Here is a 17,149-nt window from a genome sequence, read left to right as displayed (position 1 = left end):
AAATGGACTCACTAAAGGGGATAGCTGAGAGGGCAGAGAAGGCACGTGACATCATCGACATGGTGTTGAGAAAAGGAACTGAGTCAAGTTCCAGGATGATCAACCTTCTTGGGGAGCTGGACCCCTGTCTTTGTTCACTGCTTCAGATCAACAGTGTTGGAGTACCAACCTAATGGTAGAATGGATAGTAACAGTGTTGGAGTACCAACCTAATGGTAGAATGGATAGTATCAGTGTTGGGGTACCAACCTAATGGTAGAATGGATAGTAACAGTGTTGGGGTACCAACCTAACAGTAGAATGGGTAGTAACAGTGTACAAACGTTATGGAGAAAAAACATTGTGTGTGTGTGACGACTCTCCCAGGGATAAATACACCTTTCCCCCATTCATTGAGGAGACTCTCTCCACCCAGACACACTGTTGTTTTTGGTTTTGGCATTTCATTTGTTCATTTGTTTTGGCACCTTTCAACAGCCCTCAATATCACCATCTGTGAACACATCCACTCCCTTCCACTACTGACTACATACCCCATTATAACTTGTATATAGTTGACTTTATTTAATACATGTTTTTCTATATCTCCACGTTGTCTCCCTCTTTGTTATGGACTATGAGCCGGTTCGTAACAGTGGATGAGAATTATAATCTGAATCATTTGGACCGGGGAGAACTGATCCTAGATCAACCCTCCTATTCAACACCATGGGGTGTATTCACTAGGAAACAGACCTGATCCTAGATCAACACTCCTATTCAACACCATGGGGTGTATTCACTAGGAAACAGACCTGATCCTAGATCAACCCTCCTATTCAACACCATGGGGTGTATTCACTAGGAAACAGACCTGATCCTAGATCAACACTCCTATTCAACACCATGGGGTGTATTCACTAGGAAACAGACCGGATCCTAGATCAACCCTCCTATTCAACACCATGGGGTGTATTCACTAGGAAACAGACCTGATCCTAGATCAACACTCCTATTCAACACCATGGGGTGTATTCACTAGGAAACAGACCTGATCCTAGATCAACACTCCTATTCAACACCATGGGGTGTATTCACTAGGAAACAGACCTGATCCTAGATCAACACTCCTATTCAACACCATGGGGTGTATTCACTAGGAAACAGACCTGATCCTAGATCAACACTCCTATTCAACACCATGGGGTGTATTCACTAGGAAACAGACCTGATCCTAGATTATCACTCCTATTCAACACCATGGGGTGTATTCACTAGGAAACAGACTGTCACGTACAGTAGGCCAGAAGGCTAAACTGGAAAACTTAAACTCTATCAAAATAAAAAGATGGCGGAGCCGCAAAAGTTCTTCTGTGCATTTATTTACATAGTGATTCCGGAACAAAAACAACAGTACTGCCATCAAACATATACCTTATGGGACAGCTAAAAACAATGCTGCCCCATCCACAGCTCAATCCAAAATGCCTCTCCATGAACTGAAAGAGAGGCTCCTTTTGTAGGGCTAGCCCCTCCCCTCAGAACAATTAACACTAATTAATTAATTAATTAAGCAATTACCTATTCAAACCTTCCTTTTCCATTTGACTAAACATACTAAAGTATATACATTGCAACACGTTTTTTATGAAACAATATCACAATATAGCATTTACAAAATTACATCACTACTGACAGTGTCTTTCAATATTTCCATTTACTTTAACCTCTTCACTATAGGGGGCAGTATTTTCACGGCTGGATGAATAACGTACCCAAATTAAACTGCCTCCTACTCAGACTCAGAAGGTAGGATATGCATATTATTAGATTTGGATAGAAAACACTCTGAAGTTTCTAAAACTGTTTGAATGATGTCTGTGAGTATAACAGAACTCATATGGCAGGCAAAAACCTGAGAAAAATCCAACCAGGAAGTTTGACCTCAGATGGCTGTAGTCATTTCAAATGAAGTTCTATCTAAAATGCAGTGTCTGTGATGTCATATTGCACTTCCTAAGGCTTCCACTAGATGTCAACAGTCATTAGAACCTCGTTTGATGCTTCTAGAATACGATTTGATTGAATAACACCCGGAAGAGTAACTGGTCGACCTGGGGTCATTTCCTTACCTCGCGCACGCTCACGAAGGATTAGCCATTTTTCTTTTTCTTTTGTAATGAATCTGCTATTGTCCGGTTGGAATATTATTGCAATTCTACAATTATAATACCCTAAAGATTGATTGTGAACATGGTTTGACATGTTACTACAAACGCTGAGGGAACTTTATAACTTTTCGTCGACGGTAGAATGATGCATTTTGGAATGGGGATCTGGACGTGCCATCAAAACGGATTTATTTTGACATAAATTATGGACTTTATCAAACAAATGAACATTTCTTGTGGAAGTGGGAGACCTTCCGAGTGCATTCAGCCGAATATCAGCAAAGGTAAGATAATGAAGGTCAGTAAACCTTTATTTACGAATTTGGGGGAATGATTTAAGAAATCTTGGATTTGATGTTCTAAATACTTGGAATTTATCAATAATAGGAGCTTAGTTATTCTACACAGATTCACTAAGGTGTTTTTACTTTGTGTATTAACAAAATTGATAAGGGAGCAGGTCTGCGAAGACCTGAGGTACATGTGCACTACCATAAATAAAACTAGCTTAAAACTGTTGGGGCTACAGGTTAGCAATGAACCCCGAGTCGGGATTGCTAACAAGGCTGGAAATTCAAAACATCAAAAATCTAATAATATCAATTTCTCAAACAATCAACTATTTTACACAATTTAAAAGATAAACATCTCCTTAATCTAACCACATTGTTCGATTTTCAAAGAGGCTTTACGGCAAAAGCATAAAGTTAGATTATGTTAGGACAGTACATAGCCACAAAAGTACAAACATCCAATTTCAATTCAAGGTCAGGCGTCACCAAAAGCAGAAACCAGCTAAAATTATGCACCAACCTTTGACAATCTCCATCAGATGACACTCCTAGGACATTATGTTATACAATACATGCATTTTTTGTTCCATCAAGTTCATATTTATATCCAAAAACAGCATTTTACAGTAGCGTGAAATTCAGATTTTTTTCTTCTCTGAAATGCTTCCGGTGAACATAACAAAATTACTATTCGAAAACATTGGTAAATTATAATATTGTCATTCAAAGAATAATATATTATCATCTCGTAATTGCTACCGAATGGCCAGATCTCAAAATAACTTTACTGGGAAATCACATTTTGCAATAAACGGGGTGCTATGCTAAGAACAATAAGCTATGCTATACAGTTAGCATCATCTAATATCGATAATAACATTGTAAATATCCCCTTACCTTTGATTATCTCCATCAGAAGGCACTGCCAGGAATCCAAGGTCCAGAACAAATGTGGTTTCTTTTGACAAAGTTCATCATTTATGTCCAAATAACACCAAGTAGTTTGCGTTCATTATGCTCCCACAAAACGTGGTGGGGGGGTGTAAAATCACGGCGAAAAGCTAAAAAAACCTAGTAAATAATCTATTTACGTTCGTTCAAACATGTCAAACGTTGTTTAGCATTAATCTTTTGGTCCATTTTTAACGTTAAACATCAGTAATATTTTCACACAACCTATCCTATGTCTAGATAAACAATTATGACAAACTCACGCTTCTCAGATTTATGCGCAGGCGCAAAAAAATGAAGTGACAACATGTCAACTTCCATGCATTCTAATTTGCTCTCTGTTTATCATAGACGCTTCAAACAACTTTATAAAGATCGTTGACATCTAGTGGATGCCGTAGGAGTTGCGAAATGAATCCTTTCTCACTATGGTATCTATAAAACAATGACACTAAATAGTACAGTCACAAAATTCACATTTTTTTAAATCTATTTTTCACAGGTTTTTGCCTGCAATATGAGTTTTGTTATACTTACAGACACCATTCAAACGGTTTTAGAAAATTCAGAGTGTTTTCTATCCGAATGTGTTAATAATATGCATATCCTAGCTTCTGAGTTGGTGTAGGAGGCAGTTAAAAATGGGCACATATTTTTTTCAAAATTTCTCAATACTGCCCCCTAGCCCCAACAGGTTAATAATTGAGGTCAGTGTTTTTCTTTGTGAAGTGGCCGAGAGGTTATTAAGAAGGGATATAAAATAGGTGCTGTGAGATAGGACGGTAATTTTGTGCAAAGAGGATAACTTAAATGGTTAATTAACGAGTGGTAAATTAACCATAGATCCGAATCAAGAGACATACCTAAATAAGGTCCTAAATTGAGGAGAGGAGAGGCTATAAAATAGGTTTGTGAGATAGAATTACCATCCTATGTGAACAAGATAACTCAACTCAAATGGTCAATTAACAAGAGTGAATTAACCATAGATGCAATTCAAAAGACAACACTGAAATAAAGTCCAAAAAGGAGGAGAGGCAAGAGCATTAAATTAAACAAGACTAGGTAAATTAATTATAGATCCAAATTAACAGATTGGAATTAAACAAAACAAGGTAAGATAATCATAGATCCAAATTAGTAGTCATAATAGAACAAAACCAGGTTAAAGTGAAAAGCAAATACACATAGATCGTCAGCATAGAGTGAGAGCACCCACATAGAGAGGAGTGACACAATTCTAGATTGTGAGAAGAAGACACATAGATTGTGATACACATAGAAGTTTTAAATTTAATTAGAGTTGTAATAATAACGGTAGAAAGCACTCACATAGAGATTAATAGTAAGTACACACAGATTGTGAGAAGAAGCATAATAACAACGATAGTTATTGGATAACCATGGGTGGCAAATCCTCAAAGGAGGTGCAGGAATTAACGGGAGATGAGCGATACATGGAGTTAAATGTTATAAAATAAATATTTATTTCGGTCCAATGTGGAGAAGGAAGTATGAATTTGATGGAAGTTTGGATGTAGAAAAGTTGGGACTAATGATCAGAAAGATACATAAGGTATGTGGGGACAAGACAGGGAAACAGCAGGTCAAGGGTTAGATATAGCCAGAGTGTGGCTGTCTGAAGCCCGGAGAAGAAGGCAAGTATAGAGAAAGAGAGAGAGAAGGTTTGAAGAAGGATATCAGCAGGGGGAAAATAAATAAAAATGATGTGCGTGTGAGATAGGGTTATTGACCAGTTAAAAGTCATAAGTTCAGTAACTCGTATATGTGTGAGACCTAATAACTTATCAAAAGTCACAATAGTAATTATTCCTAAATTCCGAGAAAGAGAAAAAGAGAGAGGCAGAGTAAACGGGAGCAAGGTTAAGGAGAGTAATCGCAGGAGAAAGGCTTAGACATTTACATTAGGGCTATGTTCTGGAAATTGTATTGGTAGTACGTGCCTAATTTTATGACTACAGACATTTAGAAATAGGGTTGTTTGCGAGCAGTCTTCATCATTTCAATAGCACGTTGGTGGTTCAGCGGTAGAATTCTCGACTGCCAGACGGGAGGCTCGGGTTCGTTTCTCAGCCTATGCATCAGTGGATTATAATTTGAGGTGCTGATTGTCATTCAACTGTTGGTATGTTTTGCCTGGAAAGATTCGGTAGTTAGTGGTTGTTTAATTGAAGTTCGGTTTAAGAACATTGATAACTTAATTCCCGTAACAGTTTTATACTCCGTAAAAGAAAGAAAAAATATTACAACAAATGTTATGGTTATACTCAAATATATTGATTAATAAAAAAAACTTCTTTATGGATTTTCTTTTTTTTAAATTGTATTTTATTTATTATGATATTATGAATAGAAATGGAGTTGTCACATATGCAGTTATCGAAAATAAATGGGAATGTCTGCTCAATCCAAATTTACGACCAACTGATTGCAGCACTACCACAAAAATGGATGCGGCAAGTGGAAAAGGTAGGGAACTTGTTTGCCTGCCATATATTAAAAGATACAAATTGGCTGAAAGGAACTGGCATAAATGGAAAAATATACCAGTTTCATCTGAGGACAAAAATGTTGACAGCTGCGCCATACAGGTTGCAAAATAACTGGGAGGAGATTTTCGATGTACCAATTCCATGGCATATGGTTTATGAACTGGTACAAAAAAACTACACTTGACTCAACAGTTTTTCAATTTAAATGATTATATACATTTCTTGCCACCAACAGAATGCAATCTATATATATATATATATATATATATATATATATATAGGGCAACAATACAACAATCTCAGCTCTGTAGATTTTGTTGTGAAGAGACAGAATCAATAGATCATTTATTCTGATATTGCCCCGATGTAGCTAGTTTCTGTTCATAGGTTCAGGAACGGTTAAAAAAATCACATGTGCTTAAAGTTAACCTTACAAATAGCAATGTTGGGCGATTTGGAAAGACACAGTCAGTCAATTAATAACATAATAATAATACCCGCATAATAATACCTGCAGGAAAGGTTTTCATCTTTAGCTCACAATCTGTGGATACCATACAATTAGAAAGGTTCAAACATTTTGTAAAACATCACATCCCAATTAAAAAATATATGGCACATGGAAATGTATGTGTAGCAAAAAAGCTGAAATAAAACTACGATATTTGTCCTCTGAAGAGGGTGGTGGAGGATTGTTGTTGCTTTTTTGACCAAGATTTACAGCCCAGTCAGATCAGGGGTGTATTAATTAGTCACCCACCGTAGCACAACGTTTTGCAACAAAAAAGTAGTTTCTTTTGGACAAATTCAGGTAGTGTTGATTTAGGATCAGGTCTGTTTCCTAGTGAATACACCCCATGGTGTTGAATAGGAGGGTTGATCTAGGATCAGGTCTGTTTCCTAGTGAATACACCCCATGGTGTTGAATAGGAGGGTTGATCTAGGATCCGGTCTGTTTCCTAGTGAATACACCCCATGGTGTTGAATAGGAGTGTTGATCTTGGATCAGTTCTCCCCGGTCCAAATGATTCAGAATTATTCTCATACACTGTTACGAACCGGCTCATAGCCTGTAACAAAGAGGGAGACAACGCGGAGATATAGAATAAAATATATTTATTAAATAAAGTGAACTATATACAAGTAACAATGTGGTGTGTAGTCAGTAGTGGAAGGGAGTGGATGTGTTCACAGATGGTGATAATGAGGGCTGTTGAAAGGTGCCAAAACAAATGAACACAACGAAGCCCCAAAATGCCACAACCAAAAACAACAGTGTGTCTGGGTGGAGAGAGTCTCCTCAATGAATGGGGGAAAGGTGTATTTATCCCCGGGACACAGCCGAGCACAGGTGTGTCCCATTTCACTGACGACCCTTCCAGCTCCTCCCACCAACATCCTATTAAAGAAAACAAGATCAAAGAGAAAGAATTCTGCAGTCTGAGTGGGAGGGTCGTCACAGTGTGACAGAGTGGGAGGGTCGTCACAGTGTGACAGAATGGGAGGGTCGTCACAGTGTGACAGAGTGGGAGGGTCGTCACAGTGTGACAGAATGGGAGGGTCGTCACAGTGTGACAGAGTGGGAGGGTCGTCACAGTGTGACAGAGCGGGAGGGTCGTCACAGTGTGACAGAGTGGGAGGGTCGTCACAGTGTGACAGAATGGGAGGGTCGTCACAGTGTGACAGAGTGGGAGGGTCGTCACAGTGTGACAGAGCGGGAGGGTCGTCACAGTGTGACAGAGTGGGAGGGTCGTCACAGTGTGACAGAGCGGGAGGGTCGTCACACACACACAATATATATATATACAATGTTTTTTTCTCCATAACGTTTGTACTCTGTTACTATCCATTCTAACATTAGGTTGGTACCCCAGCACTGTTACTATCCATTCTACCATTAGGTTGGTACCGCAACAATGTTACTATCCATTCTACCATTAGGTTGGTACCCCAACACTGTTACTATCCATTCTACCATTAGGTTGGTACCCCAACACTGTTACTATCCATTCTACCATTAGGTTGGTACCCCAACACTGTTACTATCCATTCTACCATTAGGATGGTACCCCAACACTGTTACTATCCATTCTACCATTAGGTTGGTACCCCAACACTGTTACTATCCATTCTACCATTAGGGTGGTACCCCAGCACTGTTACTATCCATTCTACCATTAGGTTGGTACCCCAGCACTGTTACTATCCATTCTACCATTAGGTTGGTACCCCAACACTGTTACTATCAGTTCTACCATTAGGTTGGTACCCCAACACTGTTACTATCCATTCTACCATTAGGTTGGTACCCCAACACTGTTACTATCCATTCTACCATTAGGTTGGTACCCCAACACTGTTACTATCAGTTCTACCATTAGGTTGGTACCCCAACACTGTTACTATCCATTCTACCATTAGGGTGGTACCCCAACACTGTTACTATCCATTCTACCATTAGGTTGGTACCCCAACACTGTTACTATCCATTCTACCATTAGGGTGGTACCCCAACACTGTTACTATCCATTCTACCATTAGGTTGGTACCCCAACACTGTTACTATCCATTCTACCATTAGGTTGGTACCCCAACACTGTTACTATCCATTCTACCATTAGGTTGTTACCCCAACACTGTTACTATCCATTCTACCATTAGGTTGGTACTCCAACACTGTTACTATCCATTCTACCATTAAGGTGGTGCCCCAACACTGTTACTATCCATTCTACCATTAGGTTGGTACCCCAACACTGTTACTATCCATTCTACCATTAGGGTGGTACCCCAACACTGTTACTATCCATTCTACCATTAGGTTGGTACTCCAACACTGTTACTATCCATTCTGCCATTAGGTTGGTTCTCCAACACTGTTGATCTGAAGCTGTGACCAAAGACAGGGGTCCAGCTCCCCAAGAAGGTTGATCATCCTGGAACTTGACTCATTTCCTTTTCTCAACACCATGTCGATGATGTCACGTGCCTTCTCTGCCCTCTCAGCTATCACCTTCACTGACTCCATTTCCTCCTGGTTGATGACTGTGTGTTGCAGGAGTCCGTCCAGCAGTTCATTCAGGGCAGGTCTTGACACTCGTTTCACAAACTCTGTCCGTACAGAACGCAGCTGCTGCTCTGCAGAACCAGTCAGACTGCTCTCAGCCGGACCTCCTGCCCCCAACACAGCACCTGAGAGAGTCAGGTTACAAAATAACTACATTTGTACATTTACATTTCAGTAATTTAGAAGCAGACTCCTAAAATAAAAGTATTGAGAAAACATTATCTTTTACAATAACGACCTGAACATATCACATATTCACATTTAGGGACGGTTTCACAGACATAGAAAAACAGTCTGGAGCATTCAGAACCAGGCTACTCTACATCAAGTCCTGGAGGAGATGTCATGGGTCATTCAGAACCAGGTTAATCTACATCAAGTCCTGGAGGAGATGTCATTGGGTCATTCAGAACCAGGTTAATAATCTACATCAAGTCCTGGAGGAGATGTCATTGGGTCATTCAGAACCAGGTTAATCTACATCAAGTCCTGGAGGAGATGTCATTGGGGCACTCAGAACCAGGCTAATATACATCAAGTCCTGGAGGAGACATCATTGGGTCATTCAGAACCAGGCTAATCTACATCAAGTCCTGGAGGAGATGTCATTGGGCCATTCAGAACCAGGCTAATCTACATAAAGTCTTGGAAGAGATGTCATTTGGTCATTCAGAACCAGGCTAATCTACACCAAGTCCTGGAGGAGATGTCATTGGGTCATTCAGAACCCGGCTAATCTACACCAAGTCCTGGAGGAGATGTCATTGGGTCATTCAGAACCAGGTTAATCTACATCAAGTCCTGGAGGAGATGTCATTGGGCCATTCAGAACCAGGCTAATCTACATAAAGTCTTGGAAGAGATGTAATTGGGTCATTCAGAACCAGGTTAATCTACATCAAGTCCTGGAGGAGATGTCATTGGGTCATTCAGAACCAGGCTAATCTACATCAAGTCCTGGAGGAGATGTCATTGTTCTTGAAGACAGTCTTTTATAATCAGGACTAGTCCAGGTCCTACAGTAAACCATGTTGACTGACCCTCAAGTCATTGGTTTGTATCTCTCATGTTTACTTACTAGTTGAATGGGTGTCAGTGATGAATTCATCTGAAAGAAACAAAAATAGGTTATATCACTCTAAATAGCATCTGTCAGAAAAAGTTATGATTGACATATTCTCCTACCTGTTGGTACAATTTCTTTCCATACTATCCTCTCATCATCACCGATTAACTCCATCTCAATCCCTGTAATTTCCATAACCACCTTGAAAAAGCTTGGTGTGGTGTCTCTATGTATGAGACGAATCCTCTGGAGAGAGAGAGGGAGAGAGAGACAGGTTAAACAAAAACATGGTTAAACATCAATTAAAAACACAACACCAAATCTTCCTCCACAGTAACTCAACACAACAGCCTCTGAATACCCCATATACTCAAACAGATCAATGTTAACCATTTTGTAACAGGCAAACTCAACCCTCAGTCTCGCTGCCAACATCCCCTCCAGCATTCCCACCACGTCCACAGACCCCTGTCCTCGAATACTGTTCTTTCATGTTTTTCAAATTGCTAATTTAGCTGCCCCTGACACAAAGTGAAGAGAACTTCACCCCTTCTACTAAACCTGTACTTTGTCCCAAATATAAACATTTGGGAAGAGAAAACCTCTCCCACACCTGAGAATCAGCTAGTGATCAAGTCAATCATCCCCACCAACATGGGACACTGTAAGAACAGTCTTCATCCCAACCGTGGAGTGGACCCTATCTGAAGCTGACCTGCCCACAGCGATTCACTCTTTCCCCAATTAACTCTACCTGAGGAGACCCCCTCACACATCTTTAGAGCGTTTGAGAGAACCTTAACATCCTCACCCCCTGTAATAAAAACTGTCACGTCATCTGCATACGCAGACAGTGCTATCGTGGGATCCTTCATTACCCCTGCCACAGAGAAACCAGTAAGCCTCGCTCTTAGAAAACAAAGCATTGGTTCAATTGCCAGACAATATAACTGCCCTGAAATTGGGCATCCCTGCCTAATACCCCTATGGATAGGGATGGGGCAGCTCAACCCAACCCCCCACCTTCATCATACATGATGCCCCCAGCATACAGTAAACTCATCCAAGACAAAAAAACATCCCCAAACCCAAAGGCTTTCATTGTTTTGAACAAGTACTGGTGGTCCACACGGTCAAAAGCCTTCTCCTGATCCAAAGAAAGTAAACCCACATTCACATCAGACAGTTTACAAATGTCAAAAACATCTCTTATCAGAAACAAGTTCTCAACGATAGAGCGGTCAGGTACACAGTCAGACTGGTCCTTGTGGACCAACAGCCCCAGATATTCTTTGAACCTGTTTGAGAGACACTTAGATATCATTTTATATTCTGCACACAGCAATGCAACAGGTCACCAGTTATTTTAAAGGGCCAAATCCCCCTCTTTTGGCAACAATGAAAGCACAGTACGTTGACAGGATACAGGAAGAGAATCCTCATGAAAAGATGCACACACCACTTCATAAAAATCCCCCCCAATAGACAGCGGGGGTAGCACCCCAGTGTTTATAGAACTCAGATGGTAAAACATCGATGCCAGGGGCTCCGGGGTCCCTCTGAGTGAGCAACTTCAATTCAATAGATTTGATGTCCTGTTCAAGGGCCCTGATAGTCTCTTTAACTTCAATACAAGACAGAGCAGTATACTGTTGACAAGACACACATATTTGGGCCTTCCCAACCTCCCACCATTGTCTCAAGGATTCAAAAATTCTAATTAATAACCCTCAATGTTTTCCAGAACAACAAAAACTTTTCCCAAAACATGGCGTCATGTAAAATCTTCACATTAAAATACCAATAAGATGATGACCTTCATGGACAGGACAAGTGAATATCAACAGTAACAATATGGTGATCAGAAAAACCCTCAGGAGTAATGTCAACCCTACTACAGTAGTGATCAGATACATACAGCCTGTCTAACCTTGCTGCACCGACACCACCTTCATTAACTACTACAGTAGAGCTCAGATACATATAACCTGTCTAACGTTGCTGCACTGACACCACCTTCATTAACTACTACAGTAGAGATCAGATACATATAACCTGTCTAACCTTGCTGCACCGATACCACCTTCATTAACTACTACAGTAGAGATCAGATACATATAACCTGTCTAACCTTGCTGCACCGACACCACCTTCATTAACTACTACAGTAGAGATCAGATACATATAACCTGTCTAACCTTGCTGCACTGACACCACCTTCATTAACTACTACAGTAGAGATCAGATACATATAACCTGTCTAACCTTGCTGCACCGACACCACCTTCATTAACTACTACAGTAGAGATCAGATACATACGACCTGCCTAACCTTGCTGCTCCGACACCACCTTCATTAACTACTACAGTAGAGATCAGATACATACGACCTGTCTAACCTTGCTGCACCGACATCACCTTCATTAACTACTACAGTAGAGATCAGATACATACGACCTGCCTAACCTTGCTGCACCGACACCACCTTCACTAACTACTACAGTAGAGATCAGATACATACGACCTGTCTAACCTTGCTGCACCGACACCACCTTCATTAACTACTACAGTAGAGCTCAGATACATATAACCTGTCTAACCTTGCTGCACAAACACCACCTTCATTAACTACTACAGTAGAGATCAGATACATACAACCTGTCTAACCTTGCTGCACCGACACCACCTTCATTAACTACTACAGTAGTGATCAGATACATATAACCTGTCTAACCTTGCTGCACAAACACCACCTTCATTAACTACTACAGTAGAGATCAGATACATACAACCTGTCTGACCTTGATTGATTGAGTCATCGCCAGCTGCTATCATATCAGAAATATCCATATCCTTCTCCTGATCCTCCTCAACTGAGGACACAGACCCCTGACTCCCCTCTGCCACATCCCTCTCAACACTCCTCACCTGTACCACATTACTCGTACCGGGCATCTCCTCCACTACCTAGGAGACTAGCCCCACCTGAACCCCCTCCTGTACCCCATTACTAGTAGTGGACATCTCCTCCACTACCTGGGAGACTAGCTCCACCTGAACCCCCTCCTGTACCCCATTACACGTACCGGCATCTCCTCCACTGCCTAGGAGACTAGCCCCACCTGAACCCCCTCCTGTACCCCATTACCAGTAGTGGACATCTCCTCCACTACCTGGGAGACTAGCTCCACCTGAACCCCCTCCTGTACCCCATTACTCGTACCGGGCATCTCCTCCACTACCTGGGAAACTAGACCCACCTAAACCCCCTCCTGTACTCCATCACGCGTACTGGGCATCTTCTCACCAGTCTGGGGAAATGGCTCCCCAGATCCATCCTGAGCTCCTACAACAAAAATGTTCTGCTGCACATCAGACGCTATGTTCCCCTCTGTTACAAACTGCAACTCAGTACCCTCAACACAAACAACTTGTTCCTCAGCAACAGGTGCTTGTGGCTGCTCCTACCACTGTCAGCCCACCTCTCCCTACATCAGTGAGTCCAGGCGTTACGAGGACCACCTGCAAGCATGTCACTTATGGCCAACATCCCCACACTCAAATCACTGTTGACTACCCGTACTAGCATAAGCCATATACAGTCTGATGTCATACTTGACTTTAAATGATAACTCCAAAGTCTGCTCCGGTGAATCCAAAAACATAAACACCTGTCGCCGAAACAACAACCTTTTTCAGAGTCGAGTGTTTGAAACCCAATTTCCCAAACCGCAATAACTCGCGTTCCAATCGCTCATTTGCAATAAAAGGCGGTACATTCAAAATCGTAACCCTTGTTGACGGAGAAAAAGCGGCGTAACTTTTTCATAGTCTACCTTCTCTCCTACTGAGACCAGATACTCCTCCACAGTGACAGTAGCTTCAGTAACACACCTCAAGCCGTGCCCAAGTGGCAGGGACAACGACCCCATGTGGGTCGCCATCCCCACCAAAACCAGGACAATTCAACAAGAAATACAATATATCTAATTCTACCACTGAAAAAAACCTGAATCAGCAGAAAAAGGAAAACCACCAAGAAAAGTAAACCAGAAAGAAACCACAGGCGATCTAACTCCAGACAACACTCACACTCGCTCATACGATACCCAGCATGCACCAAACACTGCCAGCATAGAGAGAGAGAGAGAGAGAGAGACAGAGACAGAGACAGAGAGAGACAGAGAGAGAGAGAGAGAGAGAGAGAGAGATGTGACTTAAATGTCAGATTAATGTTCTTAGTCTACTAAAACTGTACCTGTGGATTGATGGCGGTAGAACAGGGAATGTTCAGTCTGAAGGAACTATTCAGTTTGAAGGACTGCTCTGGTCTTGAGATGAGAATCCTTGAAGACCCTTGAAACTTTGATTCCTGTTCTTCCACAGCCTGTGAAACGAGGCATGGAATACACAGCCAGTCAATGTATAGTCTAATTCAAACATTATTCAGAAAACTAGCAACACACTTATCTTCATTTAATGAGTGTCAACATAAACTGCACCACTGGTTAGTTAAGGTCATCTCTATAATAATGGTCCCTCACCTGCATTTGGCCGGGGTTACTGGGGAACAGGTATAGGCGTGGAATTAGTGTTTCCTTCTTCACTGTCAGATAGAGCATCAGCTCACAGTGGACATCTACGTTCCAAGACAGTAATCTCAGTATAACAGAGATAGCTGAGAACTTGGGATGGAGAATCTTAGCATGGAATCTGGTGACCTCATGCACTTCCTCTAAAGACACTCCATGTTCCTCTACATGAAGAATCTTCATCTCATTCCTCAGGGAAGGGTTGGTCCCTGAACAACACAATAAAAAGGAGACAGAAAGACAAATATTGTATTATTCATCCAACTAAAACACAAAGAATATGCAGTACCAGATCACAGTAAACTCAAACTCCCAGAATAGTTCATTCATTCATTCAGGAAGTGAAACTCAGTTACATGGAAATGTCTTTCTGAATACTATTTCTATATGGTTTTACCTAAACAGACAAAGTGTGGCAGATGAACTTCCTCCAGTTCACCTAACTCCATAGTGATGTCCAGCAATGGACCACCTTGTGTGTACTGCATGTCTTTCAGAAGTTGACTGTAGGGTTCCCAGTTCCTGAAGTGATACTTCAGAATGACATCTCTCTCACACAGCCAGCGGAGCCCAGACACTGTGCACTCATAACTCCCTTTGGGTGTCCTGTGCCTGAGGGCAACAACAAGATATGGTAGAGAGGGTCAATGGTCAAATGGAGAGGTTGGATTAGAAGACTATTCCCAAAGGTAATGGGGAAATACACTAGCAAGTGGAATGAAATGTTAAAAGTAGTTATTTTACCTGAACATTGTCACTCCCTGGACAGTGGAAGTCAAGGGTTCAATCTGAAGCCAGTGTGTGGAGTCCTGAACAAGGACAAGCATGTCAGTAATACATATGGGGCCTGTTTCCTGGACACAGATTGAGTCTAGTGCTGGACTAAAAAGCATGCTCAATGGAAGTTTCAATAGAAAGTTCTTTAAGGTCCAGGACTAGACTTAATCTGTGTCTGGGAAACTGGCCCATTAACCAAAGTAACTAATCTAATGTATTTATTCAATGTTACATGGAATGCTGGTGATTTATCAAATAAACTGTCTAATGACAAAATATGACAACAGCTAAAATCCTGCATGACTACAAGCAGAACACAGGACTGTCTATATCCCAGTATGAATGGTTGGTCAGTACACACCTGGCTTTGAGACTGTGTTTATATTACTAAAGCAGAACACAGGACTGTCTATATCCCAGTATGAATGGTTGGTCAGTACACACCTGGCTTTGAGACTGTGTTTATATTACTAAAGCAGAACACAGGACTGTCTATATCCCAGTATGAATGGTTGGTCAGTACACACCTGGCTTTGAGACTGTGTTTATATTACTAAAGCAGAACACAGGACTGTCTATATCCCAGTATGAATGGTTGGTCAGTACACACCTGGCTTTGAGACTGTGTTTATATTAAAAGCAGAACACAGGATGCTATACCCAAAATGGTGGCAGTCACACCTCTTGAGACTGCCTGAATCCTGCAGGTATGTAATAAGTAGAATTGACATTATGACTTATTAAATAGACTTGTAATAAAAATGAATATAAGTGATCAACAGTCTCAGAATGTACACTCATTAGCATACCATAATCTGACATTAGTGTTATATTAATTAATGTTTGTGGAAGCAGGAAACAACATCGTTCTGGTCCATGTTTTGTAGATGTTGGGGGCCTGATTTCTGGTAGATCCTAGGATGAGAGCTTAAAGGTAGAGTCAGCTAAATGATTTTGTACGAGCAGCACCACAGATATTGTGATGAGCAAGATGCCTGACTTCTCTCTCACACAGTCACACACAGTATCTGCCCATGTGCAAGGGTTCTCTTCACTCTCTAACAGAGTGTTAGCCACGGGACCAAAACAGCAGAGAAGTTTAGCCTTGTGCTACAACACTCTTAGTTGTTGTAGAAATTGACCCACTATGCTGTTTACTTTGTGCATCTACGTCATATCGCTGACTCTACCTTTAAGTTTGTTTTGACCAAATAGATCATGATTGTGTTCCTTGACTGGGACTCAACTACAATGAACGCTTAAAACAATTTTGATTTAAAAACAATTATCAGTTACTAACAGTCACATTTCTCAGGTCCAGGCTTGATCAACTCTCTCCACCATGGTCTCTGGTGTCTCAGGTCCAGGCTTGATCCAACTCTCTCCACCATGGTCTCTGGTGTTGGTAAAGCAGAAGGATAGACTGAGATTAAACTAAATACAACTTATAAAGGCTTCATATAGCATACATACAGTCTTCATAAGACATACAACAAGTTTATATGGGGTGAGAGAACAACTCCCTATGTAGGGCACATTGCCTAAATGTGACATAACCCACTATGTCAACTTTCATATAGGCAATACTGACAGGTGACATTGCATATCTTGAGGAAAGCCCTTAGAGGTGTGAAGTCACCAGGTAGTGGTTAGAGAGAGAATGACATTACAGAGAGGCTGTTCTATTTAACAGGTTCTGATGCCCTCTAGTGGTTAGAGAGAGAATGACATTACAGAGAG

The 17,149-nt window shown here is 41.2% G+C and overlaps 1 protein-coding gene across 2 annotated transcripts in view; it reads right to left on the bottom strand.

Moving 5' to 3' along the window:
• The window catches only part of LOC123733061 (NACHT, LRR and PYD domains-containing protein 1 homolog), a 125,329-nt gene extending 109,290 nt beyond the window's left edge, over positions 1-16,039 (bottom strand). Inside the window, exons 1-7 of one of the 2 annotated variants that reach the window (XM_082978252.1) lie at positions 15,377-16,039; positions 15,030-15,244; positions 14,585-14,841; positions 14,299-14,427; positions 10,160-10,286; positions 10,053-10,082; positions 7,007-9,099 (exon numbers count right to left, since the gene is read on the bottom strand). In XM_082978252.1, coding sequence (XP_082834378.1) covers positions 8,765-9,099; positions 10,053-10,082; positions 10,160-10,286; positions 14,299-14,427; positions 14,585-14,841; positions 15,030-15,244; positions 15,377-15,525 — 1,242 coding nt within the window. In that variant the 5' untranslated portion in view covers positions 15,526-16,039 and the 3' untranslated portion in view covers positions 7,007-8,764. Of the gene's footprint in view, positions 1-7,006; positions 9,100-10,052; positions 10,083-10,159; positions 10,287-14,298; positions 14,428-14,584; positions 14,842-15,029; positions 15,245-15,376 lie in introns of those variants that run through there. The other variant, XM_082978251.1, reaches the window with a different exon arrangement.
• Between the last annotated feature and the right edge of the window lie 1,110 nt (positions 16,040-17,149).

Source organism: Salmo salar, chromosome 08, assembly GCF_965601325.2.
Source record: "Salmo salar chromosome 08, fSalSal1, whole genome shotgun sequence".
Lineage (NCBI taxonomy): Eukaryota > Metazoa > Chordata > Actinopteri > Salmoniformes > Salmonidae > Salmo > Salmo salar.
This window is presented reverse-complemented; position numbering and strand designations above follow the sequence as displayed.